Source organism: Coregonus clupeaformis, unplaced genomic scaffold (genome assembly GCF_020615455.1).
Source record: "Coregonus clupeaformis isolate EN_2021a unplaced genomic scaffold, ASM2061545v1 scaf0066, whole genome shotgun sequence".
Classification (NCBI taxonomy): domain Eukaryota; kingdom Metazoa; phylum Chordata; class Actinopteri; order Salmoniformes; family Salmonidae; genus Coregonus; species Coregonus clupeaformis.
The window spans coordinates 424,585-444,687 of NW_025533521.1; the positions used below are offsets into that span (position 1 = coordinate 424,585).

At 41.8% G+C, this 20,103-nt stretch overlaps 1 protein-coding gene across 1 annotated transcript in view; it reads right to left on the minus strand.

Moving 5' to 3' along the window:
• The window catches only part of LOC123483290 (protein kinase C alpha type-like), a 201,436-nt gene extending 182,075 nt beyond the window's left edge, over nucleotides 1-19,361 (minus strand). Inside the window, exons 1-2 of the mRNA XM_045212955.1 lie at nucleotides 19,012-19,361; nucleotides 18,381-18,412 (exon numbers count right to left, since the gene is read on the minus strand). Of these exons, the coding sequence (XP_045068890.1) occupies nucleotides 18,381-18,412; nucleotides 19,012-19,178 (199 nt within the window). The 5' untranslated portion in view covers nucleotides 19,179-19,361. The remainder of the gene's footprint in view (nucleotides 1-18,380; nucleotides 18,413-19,011) is intronic.
• Between the last annotated feature and the right edge of the window lie 742 nt (nucleotides 19,362-20,103).

Below are 20,103 nucleotides of genomic sequence, written 5' to 3' on the forward strand. Positions count from 1 at the left end.
TTCCTCCCCAAAGCCCCTCACTGCCACACAGAGCAGAGCGCTAGCTGGTAATTAATGCAGCTTGGGGAAGCAGCTCAGATTAGCGCCTGATTTTTGTCATTGAAAATACTGGGGAATGTCACAGAGCAGGCTCCAGTGCAGCGCTAGGCTAGGCAAGGCAAGGCAATGCTATGCTTCTGTAGGATATGCTATGCTAGCCAATGCTACTGTAGGCAACGCTATGATACAGTAGGCTACACAATGCTATGCTAGTCACCCAGATAGCACTGTTAGCACTGTCACTCCACCTCAGCCTCAATGTCAGCTACAGCCTGTGGTAGAGGGAGGCTGCCTTCCTCTGACAAATATTTACTTTTCAGGCTAAACATATTAGCTTAATTGGCTGGCAGCTTGTTGTCGTCTAGGCTCACAGGCCAAAGTTTCAGCTAACATGGAAATGGCATCGCTGTGACTTCTGGAATCGGGGGAAGCATAATTGGTTTCAATCTTCTCGGCTTGTTCGCTGAATATTAGTCACCACAATGTTGCATTACCTACGCAAACAGATTGCTAATAAATGCCCTTGTAGGCTATTTCCACATCTCCATATGCCCCATTTTCATGGAAATTATTTTCATTCCTGATGCCATTTCCCCATATTGGGATTCCATTTAGGACTGGTGAATTTCATTTAGCTGCATTCGAGGCATGCAACATGTTGTAATGAGAATGTAAGCAATGTCTTGTTATTCTTCCTGCAGATCGCACTGCCAGCAAAGCAGCTAAATTGCAGTTCATGACTAGGCAGCTTGTGTGGTAAAAGGCTGAGGAAGAGAGCAACCTGGTCCAGTAGCTGTTACAGATGTTCTCTTTAGCTCCTAATACTGTGGTCATAGCGATCCCCTTTAGTCCCTACAGTGGTTACAGCTAACCGCTTTGTATTTGAAAAAGGTATACCATGCTAAGACGTACTTCTGTATGGAGCTAAATCCTCTATACATTCCAGCCAGATGTGCAATTCTTTCAAACTAAACCATACAATAGCTCAGAACAAGCCGTACAACTCACCTGTCAAATGGAGCTAGAGTGATATGTTTGTGGACTTAATGAACAATGTGCTGTCGTACATTTGGACACACAGGCTTAGAGAAAATTTGCAGTTTTAGGAAATGATGGAAGAGGTGAAGCGAATGAACCCATCAATGGAGAGGATTTCGATATTAATCCTCAACCTTAACTGGTCCCTTTTTGATGTAGCATTCAGTCTTGATTTGAAGTTTGAGTTTAATCGGGGGCAATTAAGGGGAATTACATAAAGTAAGGTATCTTGGCCAACATGAGCTCATAAAAACCCCTTTTCACCCTCTTTCAGTTTCACTTAACATGTTTTGCCTCTCCCTGCAACAAAAGTGCCCACATTGCTTTCCGATATTTCACAAAAGAAACCAAGCAATTCTCAATTTTCCCCTCTCCCCGAGGCTTAGCCTAACTCAGCTTCCCCATCGTCGACTACACGAGCGGAACAATGGCAAAGGTTCTTAGGACCACTTGAGAACACTAGATACCACTCCAGATACATGAAACCAAATGAGAGCAGTTCCTGGATCAGCTCAATAGAGAACCATTAATGAAAAGGTCAGCAGGATTGACAACAGTGAGGCACACGCAGTGCTACGATTGACTGATACTGATGATTTGAGCTTTTGGCCTCTGGTGAAACAGCACATTAACAACTGAGACCATGTCTAATGTCTTACCTACTGATTATAATGTAGAAGATACAAGGTTGTGAATTATCAGTTATTTAGGCCTACATATTTGACAAATTAAAATTACATGTAACTACAGGCCTGAGTTCAGTTTAGATCCGAGTTCAAGGGTAACCTGGCTCAATTTGGCTTCCCCCTCTCATAAAGGTAAAAAAAGGACCCCACACACTTAACGTACGCACACTCAAACATTTACCCACGCATCGGAGCGTACTCAAACACACCATATGAAAAAAGCATCACTGAGTATACCAAACATTAGGAATGCCTTCCTGTTCTAATTAGAATCTCAAAATGGTAAGTACCCTATATCAGCCCATCGAATCCAAACAGTCTTATCAGTCTACTCTGGCCTGCTTGGAGTCACTTACAGTGACAGCGTGCGTAATTGTAACTGCTGAATGGCATTCAATATCTGGGAAAAAATCCACATACTTTGGCAAGGGGAGAAATGTCACCATGGAACATTTCTTCACTTCACTGTCAATGGCCGACACCATGAACAAAGTGAGTCAGGAGTTCCCTCCCTCTACACAACATAAAGCACCTGCACAGCCGCTGTACTACACAACGGTGCTGAAGAATGACAAGACGACAGGGACACAATAAAGAGAACCAGAGACTATATTACGCACTACAGACGCACACGATGTAAGCACAAGCTGACAAGAATTGACTGCTGTCATATCGATGCTTATATTCATTATAATGCCATTTTTGCTTTGTGATGATTTTCACTATTTATCAAGGCAACTTGGCACTTATAAATTATGTTTAGGCTACGGATGCTTTCATCATTTGACCACGCGTCTTGCTGACCGTATGTCTTGGTGTATATATATTATCATTGTACAAATAAGCTGTTACCGTGATCCAACACATATGGTTTCTGTTTCATAGTTGTAACAAAGGCACTCCACAAATAACATTGATTGAACACTTGAATTTAGGTGTTTTTTGTTTTTACATATAGCCTACAGTAACTTAAACTAATTCAAATGCTATTGTGTTATTTTAAATAAAATAAATATCGTAGTCTAATGTTACCCAAGGCCTTCATAAACACAACCAAATGATTATTTTTGCAATAGCATACATGAAACATATTAAACATTGTTAGAATGTTGCAGTCAGAATGACTGCTCATTAGCTTGAAGGGGGGGTCCCCTCGAGGCCTAGCTGTTCTAGTGTTAAAAGTTCCTCAGCCATCATATCCCTGGACCCTACAGGGGGCATTTTCCCTCTCCAGTTTCCCCCTTTATGTGTCATGACAGCTTTATGAAGTGGATGGCTAGAATCCTATTAAAACAAGCTTTAACTAGGGCTTGTACTCACAAAGTTTCTCAGAGTAATAGTGCTGGCCTAGGATCAGGTCACCCCTCATATTCATTATGATTTAAAAGGCAAAACTGATCCAAGATCAGCACTCCAACTCTGAGATGCTTTGTTTAGATCCACTATGAAACATTCTAGAGGAGCATCATTAGACCCTGAGACAGCGTGGTTAAGACTTACTGGGTCTGGGGACGACAGGGATCAATGATCATTGACGTAGCATGGAAGCTCCAGAAAGCTCTAGAAAATTGAATATGTTGCTCAGTTCATGTGGTCGGCGGAAGATCAACAGTAAATGGTGTAAGGGAAATCCAGCTTACCGTGAAGTGCCCTGCGTGCAGATGTGGGATATTTTGCGGATGTCATGTTTTCACAGAGACTCACATTGACTAGAGAGAGGGATTTTCTCATGGTACTGATCATGAGTAGAGCGCTAAACCCTCATGAACTCACTTCTCAGGAGCATAAGCCGAAAGGGATTCTCCTTAATTTATGTAGTCCACGTACCATAAAAAGAGTTCGATTCACTTTATTTACAGTAAAAGCTGCTGTTAGAGAAGGCAGCTGAATAGCAGCATGATATGCTGTAGCCGCCTTACCTACACTTCAATACTTTATTTAAAGCTACAACATGTCACTTTTTGGGTGACCCGACCAAATTCACAGAGAAATGTGTGTTATAGACCTGTCATTCTCATTGAAAGCAAGTCTAAGAAGTGGTAAATACAGTATCAGTCAAAAGTTTGGACACACCTACTCATTCCAGGGTTTTTCTTTATTTTTACTATTTTCCACATTGTAGAATAATAGTGAAGACATCAAAACTATGAAATAACACATATGGAATTATGTAGTAACCAAACAAGTGTTAAACAAATCAAAATATATTTTATATTTGAGATTCTTCAAAGTAGCCACCCTTTGCCTTGATGACAGCTTTGCACACTCTTGGCATTCTCTCAACCAGCTTCACCTGGAATGCTTTTCCAACAGTCTTGAAGGAGTTCTTCTTAAAAGTTAATTTGTGGAATTTCTTTCCTTCTTAATGCGTTTGAGCCAATCACTTGTGTTGTGACAAGGTAGGGGTGGTATACAGAAGATAGCCCTATTTGTTAAAAGACCAAGTCCACATTAGGGCAAGAACAGCTCAAATAAGCAAAGAGAAACGACAGTACATCATTACTTTAAGACATTAATGTCAGTCAATCCGGAAAATTTCAAGAACTTTGAAAGTTTCTTCAAGTGGAGTCACAAAAACCATCAAGCGCTGTGATGAAACAGGAAAGGAAGACCCAGAGTTACCTCTGCTGCAGAGGATAAATTCATTAGAGTTAACTGCACCTCAGATTGCAGCCCAAATAAATGCTTCCCAGAGTTCAAGTAATAGACACATCTCAACATCAACTGTTCAGTGGAGACTGCGTGAATCAGGCCTTCATGGTCGAATTGCTGCAAAGAAACCCCTACTAAAGGACACCAATACGAAGAAGAGACTTGCTTGGGCCAAGAAACATGAGCAATGGACATTAGACCGGTGGAAATATGTCCTTTGGTCTGATGAGTTCAAATTTGAGATTTTTGGTTCCAACCACCGTGTCTTTGTGAGACGCAGAGTAGGTGAGCGGATGATCTCCGCATGTGTGGTTCCCACCGTGAAGTATGGAGGAGGTGGTGTGATGGTGTGGGGGTGCTTTGCTGGTGACACTGTCTGTGATTGATTTAGAATTCAAGGCACACTTAACCAGCATGGCTCCTACAGCATTCTGCAGCGATACGCCATCCCATCTGGTTTGCGCTTAATGGGACTATCATTTGTTTTTCAACAGGACAATGACCCAACACACCTCCAGGCTGTTTAAGGGCTTTTTGACCAAGAAGGAGAGTGATGGAATGCTGCATCAAATGACCTGGCCTTCACAATCACCCGACCTCAACCCAATTGAGATGGTTTGTGATGAGTTGGACCGCAGAGTGAAGGAAAAGCAGCCAAGAGTGTGCACAGCTGTCATCAAGGCAAAGGGTGGCTACTATCTCAAATCTAAAATATATTTTGATTTGTTTAACACTTTTCTGGTTACTACATGATTCCATAGGTGTTATTTCATAGTTTTGATGTCTTCACTATTCATCTACAATGTAGAAAATAGTAAAAATAAAGAAACCCTTGAATGAGTAGGTGTCCAAACTTTTGACTGGTACTGTACGTTCTATGTAAGCTATTTCTATGCTTCCTGCTCTTAAGTTTCGTTTTTACTTTTGGTTTCGTACACCAGCTTCAAACAGCTGAAAATACAATATTTTTGGTTATGGAAAATATATTTCACAGCGGTTCAGATGGTACAATGATTCGCTACACAATGACTGCTTGTTTTGTCACAAACTGAAATTAGGCGAACTATTCAAATTTGAGCAACCAGGAAATGGAGGAGCGATTTCTACATTTTGCATCTTTAAAGAAAGCCATTTTACTTACAAACGTCACAACATTTAGACCCAAGGCAGAGCTTTTGAACGAAGGAGTGAGGTAAGGTCATGTTATGTGAATTATGGCTCAAGTGACAGTTGCAAATACAGTAGCTATAGCACCCATTAGCGCTTTCTATAGAAAGCCTATGGATCTAGAAGATAAGAGGTGTTGACATTGGCTTTATCCAGGTTACAATGATGTGTCTGTCTCCCTAGTTGCCAATATGTGGAGTGTCTCTGTTCTATTTACCCTAGAGTCATTTTGCTCCACAAACACAACATTAGTACAAGCACAGACCATGTAAACATAAGAGTCAAATTGGATGACACCTTCAATGTGCAATGCATCTCTTTGTCAGGCACAACACAATACTGGTGAGCAATAAGCAAAAAAGCATGACAAATTCATAGATTCTTCGATGTCTGTCATCTTGGTATCTGAAAGTAATTTTTAGGCTATAAGCTAGCAGTTCAAAACAACTTAATATAATAGTTTGACAATTTAAAGACGCACTATGCAGAAATCGCTACGCCATTTCCTGGTTGCTAAAATTCTAATATTTCGCCTAATTTCAGTTTATGTGACAAAACAAGCAAGTATAGTGTAGAGATTCATTGTACCATCTAAACCACTGTGAAATATATTTTCCATAACCAAAAATACTGTATTTTCAGCTGCTTGAAGCTGCTGTACAAAACTGAAAGTAAAAGACGCAAAAACGAAACTTAAGAACAGGAAGCATAGAAAAATGTGCACATAAAAAGAGATCTACCGCTTCTCAGACTTGCTTTCAATGAGAATGACAGATCTATAACTCACATTTCTATGTGAATTTTGTCGGCTCACCCAAAACAATACATATTGCAGCTTTAAAAAGTACAATTTAATACGTATTTGATTACAGATTCTTAATCTGGCTATATTTAAGCAATAAGGCATGAGAACCTGTGGATTATCGTGAATAACACACGGTTTAGGTCTGTTCTTAGACATGACATGATGCGGAACAATAATGAACAAGGACCCTGGCAAATCAGGACACATGACATAGTCAACACTCCCATTCATCCTGTATGCTTATGCTTTCCCTCCCACTGGCATAGCTGTGTGTTGTCAACCTGATTATGCTATGACCAGCCTGCCAAGTCATAACCGTATAACAGAAGAAGCCCTAAGGTCCCCCAGAAAACATAGTCCAGAGCTAGCAGCCTCTTTCCTTTGGGATGTGAGCTGCACTGTCCAGATAGATCTGCTCAATGGACAAGGCAACAAGATCAAAGGACCTGGCTCCACGGATTAGAGTGGGGGAAAGCTTCCGTCACTTTGCTAGTGGAAAAATATAGTCCAGCAAAGGTAGCTTTTCATCTGGTGTATGACATCATCTGGTGTATGATGCCAGAAGTAACACTGTCAATATTATTCTTAGAGTAGGAGTAGCGGGAGTACAAAGCATACTGTGGAGTAGACAGTGGTGATAGTCCCAAGGGCCTTAAGTCTGTATTCTCCTCCCTTCTCCCTTTCTGTCGCTTATCCCTCCTTTTTCCATCACTCGCTCTCTGAGAAGAAAAGTATGTGAACAAGAACCTGTTATACTTGATTTCAGGCTGACAATCAAGAGAAAAGTGATTCTGAACAACTCAAATGTTCTGCCTTTTTCAGCAAGGGTTGCCATCAAAGCTCTGGCTGTCTTCTTTGTTTGATTGCTTGCCTAGTCACTTCAAAGCCCCATACTGCGAAACCGGCTTGGATCAATCATGCAATCAGTAAGTAAACAAGGATTTATTATCCCATGCCATACAGGTGTCAGTGGTTGTATTTCCAACCATGCAGGAATTCTCTGGCGAACAAGATTTGAATGAATGTGTAGCTCTCATAAGGAAAATAGGATGGACAGCAAGCACAGAGGCAGAGAATGAAGCTCTCAGTCCATTGGTTCATGATTATGTTCATCATGCACTTTATACAGAGATGTATTGGGTGGTCTGAAATACAGTCTCTCCATCAACACATCTGGCCATGTTTGGCATGCAAAACGGCTACATTTCACTGCCACTCGAATATTCACATACCCTGTTCACATATCAAACAACATTTCCCAAACACACTAAGCCAGAGGCTTCTAGTGAATTAATAATTCAGCATGAACGGATGGGTTTCATTTCGATGCGGTACAGCTACATTGTCGAAAACAAGAACAGAGGTTTTCAGGGAAATCCAAAATGGCCGTTTGTCTTGTAAGGTAACTTCTGGTCAGTGTGGGTAGCTGGGTATCGCTCCAACTCTCCGGGGATCCCCCATCACAGCATGGTGCTGCCTGTCTGGTTTAGCTTAAAGGCACACAGCGGTAGTTTTGACACATCTGGGATGTTTTGAAGGGATCTCCGCCTCTCCGCCCATGCAGGCTTTCCCCATGTCCCCCTGGCCATAAAGACGACAGACAGACAGACACAGGAGCTCTGTTGGATCTAAAGCCATAATCCACCCACACAGCCCTGGAAATGGCCTGGATTAACCAGTGGCGATGGTAAGTAATTTACAAAGTGACACAGGCATCCTGGCTACTAATGCATGGGCCAAATGACACTGGCTTGGCTGTAGCCTGGCTCTCAGCCCATTCGGGTATGCTTATGGCCTATTTGACTTTAGTATGTAGAAAATAAATGATGTCGCTGCCTCGCTTTCAAACCAAAGTATTATGTTATTAGAATGTCCATAGAGGTCTACAGCATTTTAATAATTCCCGGCACTAAAGTGAGTTGTGGTGAGTTGATGAATAGATATAGTCCATATAAAGCATTTTAATGGCCGGCACTAAAGTAAGTTGTGGTTGAGGGGTTTCATATAGGCCTAGATATCCAGCTGTTGTACTGTAATAGCTCTCAGGGTAATGGATGTAATGGATGTAATGGAGGTTCGCTCTGTTCTGTTCTAGGTTCTATGTGGCCTACAGTGGATGGAGGATCCAGAGGCTGTACCAAGGGAAGGTTTAGGGGGTTAAGCGGTTTTACTCCCGGGGCCAGCATATTCACATCATCCCTTTAATCTGCCTGGTTACCCCTGCCATCAGAGTGGATTGGATGACTAACCCCATAGACAGACAGACACACACAAGCTCTACTAGCAAGTCCTCTCTGTATTCTCTCTCACCATTGTGATGAGCAGCAGCTAAAATTCAAATCATCAGCTTGGGTATAATTCAAGGTCATGATCTCAGCTTTCAGAGTACATAAGAATTTCCCTTAGGATGCTGTGGAATGGAGAGAATGCGGAGCGAGAATGGGGGAGAAGGGGTGGTTAGATCTGCTCTACCCAAGGCAGAGTGCACTGTAGCGGCCAAGCTCTCTGGCACTCAGCCCAGGGGAGGGGAGCCCTATTGTGAAAGTCCCAATCCACAGCCTCCGTGGCGATGCGCTTGCTCCACCACAGCCTAAAGGCATAGCCCAGGGAAATGTGTTTGGCATTCCACTGCACCAGCTAAGTTACATAACCCTGGTTGGTTGACACAGTTGTCCTTTGCCTGTCGACTGGTGTCAGCAGTGGGTTTGTTTATGACAAATTCTCCCTCTAACCCTGCCTCACTGACTGGTACCAACACTGTCCATTAAGGTGATTTCAGGTGGATTTTGCGATAAAGCCACCACATGTCCCTAAGGAAGAGATGGTATTCATTGTACAGTATATGAGACCTAGTAAACCCAGGGGAAATATGGCGGGGGAAGTGTATATGGAATACTGCAGAGCATTTACAATGAAGACAGCACCATGGAAAGATAATGGAACCATAACCCATTGAGGATTGATGGTACCATAAACAAGTTTTCATGGAAGTAAACCTCCATCTATGTAGCAGACGCTTTCACATAATTGGAGTGATGCCAATGATTATGCAACACGTCAGAGCATAGCAGCACACATTCTGTTAGTCACTCTTCTTGGTCTAAACATTTGTAAACTCTATATTAACAAAGTGTTGGTGATTTAAAAAATAACTGTACCTTGCAGAAGTACAGGCAGAGTACAGGTACAGCCTAAGTTAAGCATAGAGAAGCTGATAGATACAACAGGACCAACTAGTTACATGAGGTGAGCTGAAGTTCCCCCTAACAAACTACCTACCTACCTACCTACCTATCTACCTAGCTATGTAAGCCATAAAGGTTTTTGGATACTAAGGAACGGTTTCTCGGACCCAGATTAGGCCTAGTCCTGGACTAAATAGCACTTTCAATGGAGAATCTCCATTGAGAATGATTTAAATCCAGAACTAGACCTAATTTGCCTCTCTGAAACTAGTCGTTACAGCAATAGAAAGTGAGACTAGCTCAGAAATGTACTGCTGAGAACCAACTCCAAAACAGGGGAAGGTAGATGGAGTCCTCGGTACCTATGGGAGATGGGAGGACTGGAATACACACCTGCTGGACTGCGGGGGCAAGTAAGGACACAGGTTAGAGTTTACCTTTCCATCCTCTGTCAAAACAGGATGTGCACAAGGATTCCCTTAGCACTGTCTAAACAAGCCCGGAGCACAGGAGCGTGATCTGAGAGCGGGTTGAGAGGCCACTGTTCATCAAAGGGAGGGGAGGGAGGTTCCAGGGAACTGGAGGGAGTGTGTTTTCACGTCTCCTCTGGGTCAATGTTTGGTTTGAACATGGTTAAGTATGAAAAAAATAATGTATGCACACACTAACTGTTAAGTCGCTGGATAACAGCGTCTGCTAAATGACTAAAATGTAAATGTTAAGCATGTCCGCAAACACAATGAAAGTGAACAGAGACACACAGGCTTGGTTTGTCTGTGGTACACTGTGTGACAAATATCCTGGTTATTGATTTTATTAAGTTGTTTTGAATAGAGAGAACAGGACTTTGATGAAACCTTTGTTATATGTATATATGCAGAATACATGTTCAGGTATTTCATAACATGTTGTGTCTGGACTGATCTAACCCAATTTTACTGTTTAAGTTCAAACAAGAGAGAAAAAGACTCCATTTTGTTGAGCCATCACCATTACACTGTCCATCCACATATCTCATTCATGTTCCCTACATGTCCATAGACATAGAAACATCGCTCTGCTCCTACCGCTCCCTTGGGAGATTGGTCTCTGCTCCTCTCACACCAAGAAACCTATTAATCCTCCACTCTCACCAACAACAGACCATTGGAAGGCATCGGGTAAAATCCATTACCACCTGTCAAAGAAGACGGCCCCATTCAACCGTTCCATCAACCCTTCAAACCATCAATGGCCTTCCACAAAGATACTATTCCCTGGGCTCCATTTCTCCATCCATATTCCAACCATAATGGAAGAGAAGGTAGTCGTAGAGAGAGAAACACTTAAAAGCCCATCTGAGATTGGTCGTTTTGAAGCCAATGGTTTTATGGTTGGTTTATCATGGTTTCAATATGTGCTATCAATGTACAGTGGGGAAAAAAAGTATTTAGTCAGCCACCAATTGTGCAAGTTCTTCCACTTAAAAAGATGAGAGAGGCCTGTAATTTTCATCATAGGTACACGTCAACTATGACAGACAAAATGAGCATTTTTTTTCCAGACAATCACATTGTAGGATTTTTTATGAATTTATTTGCAAATTATGGTGGAAAATAAGTATTTGGTCAATAACAAAAGTTTCTCAATACTTTGTTATATACCCTTTGTTGGCAATGACACAGGTCAAAGAAGCTACACTCCTGAGTGGCGCAGTGGTCTAAGGCACTGCATCGCAGTGCTAACTGTGCCACTAGAGATCCTGGTTCGAATCCAGGCTCTGTCGCAGCCGGCCGCGACCGGGAGACTCATGGGCGGCGCACAATTGGCCCAGCATCGTCCAGGGTAGGGGAGGGAATGGCCGGCAGGGATGTAGCTCAGTTGATAGAGCATGGCGTTTGCAACGCCAGGGTTGTGGGTTCGATTCCCATATAAAATATGTAATCACTAACTGTAAGTCGCTCTGGATAAGAGCGTCTGCTAAATGGCTAAAATGTAAAATGTCTGTAAGGTTTTCACACACTGTTGCTGGTATTTTGGCCCATTCCTCCATGCAGATCTCCTCTAGAGCGGTGATGTTTTGGGGCTGTCGCTGGGCAACACAGATTTTCAACTCCCTCCAAAGATTTTCTATGGGGTTCAGATCTGGAGACTGGCTAGGCCACTCCAGGACCTTGAAATGCTTCTTACGAAGCCACTCCTTCGTTGCCCGGGCGGTGTGTTTGGGATCATTGTCATGCTGAAAGACCCAGCCACGTTTAATCTTCAATGCCCTTGCTGATGGAAGGAGGTTTTCACTCAAAATCTCACGATACATGGCCCCATTCATTCTTTCCTTTACACGGATCAGTCGTACTGGTCCCTTTGCAGAAAAACAGCCCGAAAGCATGATGTTTCCACCCCCATGCTTCACAGTAGGTATGGTGTTCTTTGGATGCAACTCAGCATTCTTTGTCCTCCAAACACAACGAGTTGAGTTTTTACCAAAAAGTTCTATTTTGGTTTCATCTGACCATATGACATTCTCCCAATCCTCTTCTGGATCATCCAAATGCACTCTAGCAAACTTCAGAAGGGCCTGGACATGTACTGGCTTAAGCAGGGGGACACGTCTGGCACTGCAGGATTTGAGTCCCTGGCGGCGTAGTGTGTTACTGATGGTAGGCTTTGTTACTTTGGTCCCAGCTCTCTGCAGGTCATTCACTAGGTCCCCCCGTGTGGTTCTGGGAGTTTTGCTCACCGTTCTTGTGATCATTTTGACCCCACGGGGTGAGATCTTGCGTGGAGCCCCAGATCGAGGGAGATTATCAGTGGTCTTTTATGTCTTCCATTTCCTAATAATTGCTCCCACAGTTGATTTCTTCAAACCAAGCTGCTTACCTATTGCAGATTCAGTCTTCCCCAGCCTGGTGCAGGTCTACAATTTTGTTTCTGGTGTCCTTTGACAGCTCTTTGGTCTTGGCCATAGTGGAGTTTGGAGTGTGACTGTTTGAGGTTGTGGACAGGTGTCTTTTATACTGATAACAAGTTCAAACAGGTGCCATTAATACAGGTAACGAGTGGAGGACAGAGGAGCCTCTTAAAGAAGAAGTTACAGGTCTGTGAGAGCCAGAAATCTTGCTTGTTTGTAGGTGACCAAATACTTATTTTCCACCATAATTTGCAAATAAATTCATTAAAAATCCTACAATGTTATTTTCAGGAATTTTTTTCTCAATTTGTCTGTCATAGTTGACGTGTACCTATGATGAAAATTACAGGCCTCTCTCATCTTTTTAAGTGGGAGAACTTGCACAATTGGTGGCTGACTAAATACTTTTTTTCCACACTGTATGGACAAGCCTGCCAGGAGATTATGTAAGATCTAAAAGCAGTGGACTTCTCAATGGTAATTCTATTTTAGAATCAATTGACATGCGCTTAAGTACAGTATATGATATGTCTAGATGTGCTTACATGTTAATTGGGCCAATAACCATCAATAGAATGCTTACGCTAACTCCTCCATTCACTATTAGTGGTAATACTAACATTCTTACTATTTGGACGAAAGACTGCTATCATGTTTTAATGGTACAGTTTATAGAGGCTGAGTGTGGAGCCATGCACAAGTTTACAATGTGGCAACAGCAATTCCAAAGTAATTGGGATATTAATACAAATGCCTGCAGGTTAACTTGTGGAATTAGATTCTACAGAAACAGGATTGCCTGAGGGTAACAAGAATTGGCACAGATACCATCTCACATGGTGACTACTTGTACTTGGGTAAACATGAGGGCTTGTTCACCCCTCACCTTTACTTTGGTGGTATTTAATCAACCTTATAATTGGCGAAGGCGAGTAACATGGTAGTGATACAACAGCACAGCTCAACTGTGACCGTGAGGTGAGGTGTCGGTTTACAAATAACGGAAAATACTTGTTGAGTGTTAGCTAGTGGATATGATATCTCTCTTGGCAAAGGCTTCTGACAACTCGTCAAGCTCTATGTAGTAATAATAATAATATGCCATTTAGCAGACACTTTTATCCAAAGCGACTTACAGTCATGTGTGCATACATTTTTATGTATGGGTGGTCCCGGGGATCGAACCCACTACCCTGGCGTTACAAGCGCCATGCTCTACCAATTGAGCTACAGAGGACCACAGTGTCTGGGGATTCCCATAACAAAACGATAGGAAGAGATCTTAATATTAATGTTGCTCTAGATAGACTAGATATGAATAGACTAGATATGAAATAATCCATGTGGGATTGGTAGCTAATGGTTTGACACAAGCTAATTTTAATGTCTCGAACGCAATGATTTAACAAATTGTTGGAAACACAGATACTGTATGTCAAGTTCACATTTGAACACCAACAAATTCATTAATTCCAGTCCAGACATTAGACATTTTCAAATTCCATTAAATCGAATGTAACTTCATTTCAGGCCAGCACAGAAAGACCACTAGAATAGGCTTATCATGTCTTTACTCAATAGAAGCCTCCCTGCTTGTTGACTTGAGCCTCCCCATTTCCAAGGAGCCCGTTAATAATTGATGAGAGGACAGGTATTTTTAAGTGGGACCTTCATCTTTTGAATAGCAGGGCCGTTACCTCCTCGCCTTCATCTTGATACGGCGGCCATTCTTTATTTAGAAGTAGACCTAGGAACAGATTTATAACAGGGGGAAATGCTGTGCTTTCCAGAGTGGCTGTAAAACCACTGCTACCAGTTCTCTGCATAAGTATATGTAATGGATACAGAAGAGCAGCTAGCACCTACACAGTGTTGCTGACATCTCTAATGCTGTAATGCATATCTATAGTCTAACTCTAATGCTCTGAACGCAGGGGTTTTGTTTAGGTCTTTAATAGTGCACTGTGATTTCTACATGACAAGTAGAGACTATAACAGTAACGAGTGATGCTGTGACAGAACCCAGAGGGAGAAGACAAGACAGAGACAAAAGGAGCTTCACCGATGGTGCTTTGGCATACACATAAAAACATGTCAGGATGTCATCACTGCAGCACCTAGCCCTGACTTGATAACGAGCAGGCTTTCCCATCAAATATTCAAGCGCCAGCAAACACTCGGAGCCTCTGAGCAAAGTGCATCGCACCTCCAAGACACCAAGATCACATACAAGTGGAGGAGTGTCTTTATCGATCGCAGTTACTAAGCCCTGGAAGACAGGCTCCACACACATAATCGACAAATACGTAGATAGATGCATGATGTCCAACACACATTCGTACGTATGGAGACATACAATTTACGATACACACATGCATGCAGGAACCTGAACACACACACAAGTATATACACACTCACTCCACAACAATAAAAGTGGACTTATTCCAGACAAGAGCCTTCTGAACCACAAAGAGATCAAAAAGCCCTCTCTGGCGAGTGTTTATCCTCGTACTCCAGCAAATGGACGTTTTTTGCTGCCATTTAACAGTGGCTCTCAGAAGACATCCTTTCAGAAAATATCTCATTCAACCAACGGCTCAATGATCACAGGTTAACATCATCCTGGCTGGCTGAAGCAGCAGCACTTACCATGAGGCAGGGACTCTCACCACTGGCTGGCAAGATCAACACTTTCCACATTACACTATCATTCATGTTCAGAGAATAGCATATATCCAAGGGGGACACCACTTAAGCGCAAATCAACATGCTTAACTGGCATTCAACCGTTATCGTTGTTAATGAAGTGTTTGCTCCTTAAGAAAACGTCCTGCTTTGCTCACACTCTCAGTTCGCTTTGATCTTCTAGAGAAAGGACGAGAGCGGGTATTTCTCAGCTATTACGCCAGTTCATTGGAAGTGCAGCCATGCAGGCGAAGCTTACAAAGAATAGGAAAATGTCTGAAACCAACAAAATAACAACTTTACCAGCGAACCAGCATTTCTCTCTCTGGCCGCCAAGCTAATTGACAGCTTTAGACTTGCTTCACTATAAGAAATGTTGGACAGATCAAGACAGCAGATAACGTAATGATCCATTTCCTCTTTGATGACTCCAGTAAAATGATGAGTTACTGTTGTTTCTCTTTTCTGCATGAGAACGGTCTAGTGATATCAGACACATTAAATATTACATTGACATTTTAGTCATTTAGCGGACAGTTTTATTCATAGTGGCTTACAATCAGATTTACAATCAAGGACTTACAACAACAATCTCTAAGCACCACAATTGTACACTATTAAACTATATTTAAGTCTGGCCACAATGTTTTAGAACCCAAAATAAACATCTGGCTAGTGAAAACTTGGCTTGAGTTACTGGAGCGTTATTTTCACTAAATGTCTACGACAACACGTTACCTTTTTAAAATAATTGCCATCTGACTGTATAAAACTGAATCTGAATACATAAATATACACTGAGTGTACAAAACATTAGGAATACCTGCTCCTTCCATGACATAGACTGACCAGGTGAAAGCTATGATCCATTATTGATGTCACTTGTTAAATCCACTTCAAATCAGTGTAGATGAAGGGGAGGAGACAGGTTAAAGAAGGATTTTTAAGCCTTTAGACAATTGAGACATGGATTGTGCATGCATGCCAGTCAGAGGGTGAATGGGCAAGACAAAATATTGAAGTGCCTTTGAACAGGGTATGATAGTAGGTGCCAGGCGCACTGATTTGAGTGTGTCAAGAACTGCATCTCTGCTGGGTTTTTCATGCTCAACAGTTTCCTGTGTGTATCAAGAATGGTCCACCACCCAACTGTGGGAAGCATTGGAGTAAACATGGGCTAGCATTCCTGTGGAACGCTTGACACCTTGTAGAGTCCATGTCATGACGAATTGAGGCTGTTCTGAGGGCAAAGGGGGGTTTCAACTCAATATTAGGAAGGTGTTCCTAATGTTTTGTACACTCTGTGTATGTACAGTATATATAGCCTATTTTATAACCTTTATCAACAGCTTAGAAACCCTTTATAAACCCTTAGTAACTGGTACCTTGATACAACATTCTCTTGAGACAAAAGTTTGCCTTTTCTCAGCACGAGCACATAGCCTAGTAACCTACATTCTTCAGGTTTGAGTAATGCACTGACCTACAGTACTCTACAGATGGGAATCAGTAAACAAGAAGTTTGAGATTATTGATGGCACTAACGAGACTTGGCAAACTACAGGTGAATGCCATTAACCCCTCAGACCTAGCCTAGCTAAAGCACAAGCAGATTCAGCTGCCAGGCTACGGTACACCATTCTGCATCCCAAATGGCACCCTATTCCCTATGTAGTGCAGTACTTTTGACAGGGGACAATAGGGCTTTGGTTTTGTAGAGAAAACCTCTGGGTAGTCATATTTCTGTTTCCTTTACCAGGCCTATTTGAACTCTGGCATCCATGAGATTGCCGTGCGTGATTTGATTTCATGTCAGTCCAGTTAGTCAGCTGGGAATAATACTATCCATTAATTTCTATATTAAACGTTTATCAAGTAGTCCCCAAAACATCTAGGTCCGTCTTTCCAAGAGCTGAGGAGTGCATTGTAAATGTTCTCACTTTGATATCATAAATAACCATCTTTTTTTAAATCGCAGACGATCAATTTTTCACACAGACAACCACTAAATGTCAAGATATTCCCTAGTATTAGCTGCATAAATCCAATTAAGATGATTTAAGTCTCAAAGGGCACTTGAAGAAACTCCTGAGACTCAAACAAAATCAATCAGAAAGTAAAGAAAGTTCTCTACGTTGTGAGTCATTGGCTTATTAAAAATGTATAAAAAACTTTTTTAAAGAACTGCTTCAAACGACTAAAAATGGTAATGAGATTGGAAAACGGTTGGAAACAGAAAACAGTCACAACATCAATCCATGCCATTTCTGTGAGTGATTAGACCTTCTGAGTGCTTTGTCACAGATACTTTAACCATTCTGTTCTGTTATTTACGACTTCATATTCCAGAGTGTGTGTAAGGAAGGCATCATACTCAAACGGCACAGACAAATGTAGGTCTCCCGCCAATGTTCCTCCAAAAAATTAGGCACTGAGCAAATTTAAGGTCTGCTGAGCGCAAACTTGAAGGTTGTGAAAATTCGGTGCAACTTCCGGCGCGTGTTTACTGTGAACACTGAGGCTGTACCCACTTTAAGTTACAGTTTTAACAGTGGCCAAGTAGGCTACTGTGGCTATTTGATCATAATATAAGCCTACCAGATTGGCCTACCATCAAAAACAATGGAGAAAAATGCATCCCATAACATTTTAACATAGAAATAGCTGTTCTATCATTAAGCCTACAGTAGCAGGCAATGTGTTGTTCAATGTAGGCCTACATTCCATTCGATCTTTGAGAAAAAAAACCTGCAGGGCTTGACATTAACCTCTTTATCCACTTGTCCTTCAGACAAGGAGGTGACTAAACATGTTGTGTTGTTGTGTTTTTTGATTCAAGAAACCACTTTACAAAATACAATTCATTATTATTCCTATACCATTATTACAGAGAATCGGACAAATTATGCTACGCTCTGTCTATTGGCTACTTAGCTTATTCAAGACCGTCTAAATACAACACTGCCCTTTAAGTTATAAAAAAAGACTGATGTGCAGTCTGATGGGAGCTGCCTGTGCATGCAGTTTAGAGAGAACATTGCCTACCGGTATATCTCAAACTCTTTAAAAGGTAAGTGACTCCAACAAATTTTTTAAACATTATTTAGTCAATGCAAGTCAAATGGACTGGTCCTCTTGAATTAATGCAGTACACACACAACTCTGCACGAATGAGTATACACTGCATGGTGGACTGGAGCTTAGTGAATGGACGTCAATCAATTTGATTTTACCTTGGCACTGGAATCCTTGCTTTCCAAATCCCCTGTGACAAGAGAGAAGGGAGGAATTAAATAACAATAGCATTAAACAGACAGATACACACAAACAAACATGTTTGCAATATCAAGCAGACAGCAGTAGTCTCCATATTTCTCTGTAGCTAGCAATAAATGGTCTTGGAAACAACACACCCCCTTGAAAAGAGGAAGGTTGGTCAACATGGGTGCGTCTTCAACCAGTCTACATCCCGAATAGTTACCACTTGTCCCTTGTGAGACTATATTTCGTTGGCAGTAAGTTATTTCAATATTTATCAAAAACAAGAGGACTAGGAGAAATACAACTTTTACCATTTGTAACAAACATTTATGTAGCCGCGCTATCGGCTGTCAGTCAAAATGTTGATTGTATCTAGCCCACTGTAGGCAGACCGGATTCGTTTACTTTTGGCTTGCATTTCGAGGCACATTATAGGCAAAAGTTGGCTTTAAAATGTCCAGCTTTGGCGTGGAAGACAAAAAATTCCAGTAAGAAAATTATACGTAACGGTGCAGCACAGTTAACTTTAACTGGTTGAGAAGACAGCGGAGTTCTCCAAAATGTTCAACAGGCAGAGGCCGTCTGGAGAGGAAAAGCGCTTACCAGATAAAGTCAGTGCAGTGGCTACAAAAAGTCGGCTGCTTGAAGAACCTTGCAGTGAATTTGTGGTCCTTCACTTCATGGACGTTCTTCTGCCTCAAAGCTCCTTTACGAGCGAACCCTTTCGCGACGTCCCCGGTCCCCTCGTTGAATTGCGTGACATCAGCCATAGCCAAAAAGAAACGTTATTCCTCTCTATCCTATGTATATGCTTATTCAATCCAATGTATAACCTTTTCACGCACACTGTATTTAGCCACTGAACAGGCGGTCAGACTGTAACTGGAGACACTGTACTATCTATGGGCTATCGCTACAACTACTTTTACTGACAGCTCCACACTGAGCGCTTTGCTTCCTTCTTTCACTTGAGCTGACGTCACCACAATTAATCGCCTGGTGGGAGGGCTACTGTGTGTTGGAATTTGGAAGATTGGAGCGTCATCCAGTGGCGTAAAAGATACTGGTACATTTTTGGGTAAAACTATTTATTTGAAGAGTAACTACATATCAGTCATATCATAGGAGTTCCTGCACCTACATTAAAATGAGTACCGGCACCTATTCCACCCAAGTCAAGCACTGATCATAGTCATAAACATTTAATCTATTCTGAATGTGTTATGTGTGGCTTATTAATTTGTTCTGAAACCTTTAGGGACAGTTCGGAATTTACTGCGGGGGAGGGGGGGTTCCAACTCAAGGTGTCATAAAAACATTTTGACACCTCTCCCGAATGTTACAATTATTTTCACATGACCCTCCCCTAATGTTTATGACCACAAATAACAATAACTGTACTGCCCTACAAAGGCAAAACACTGTATAAAAATTTTTTTTTTACTGCAAAATCTGACTTCAAAGTATTTTTCTGTCTAGACAGACAGCGATTTCTGAGACTCCATGATATATTCTGATCAACTGGCTTGTTCTTCTGTCAGGAAACTAAATACCACATTAATCAGATAATACCTGGCCATTACAACAGACCAAATTCGTAGTTGGTGCATTTTGCCTTTTGAGGGCAGTGTAGCGACCCTGTGTTCATAAACGTGGATATCGACTTTGCCATTTCAGCATGCTTTTGTAGCACAG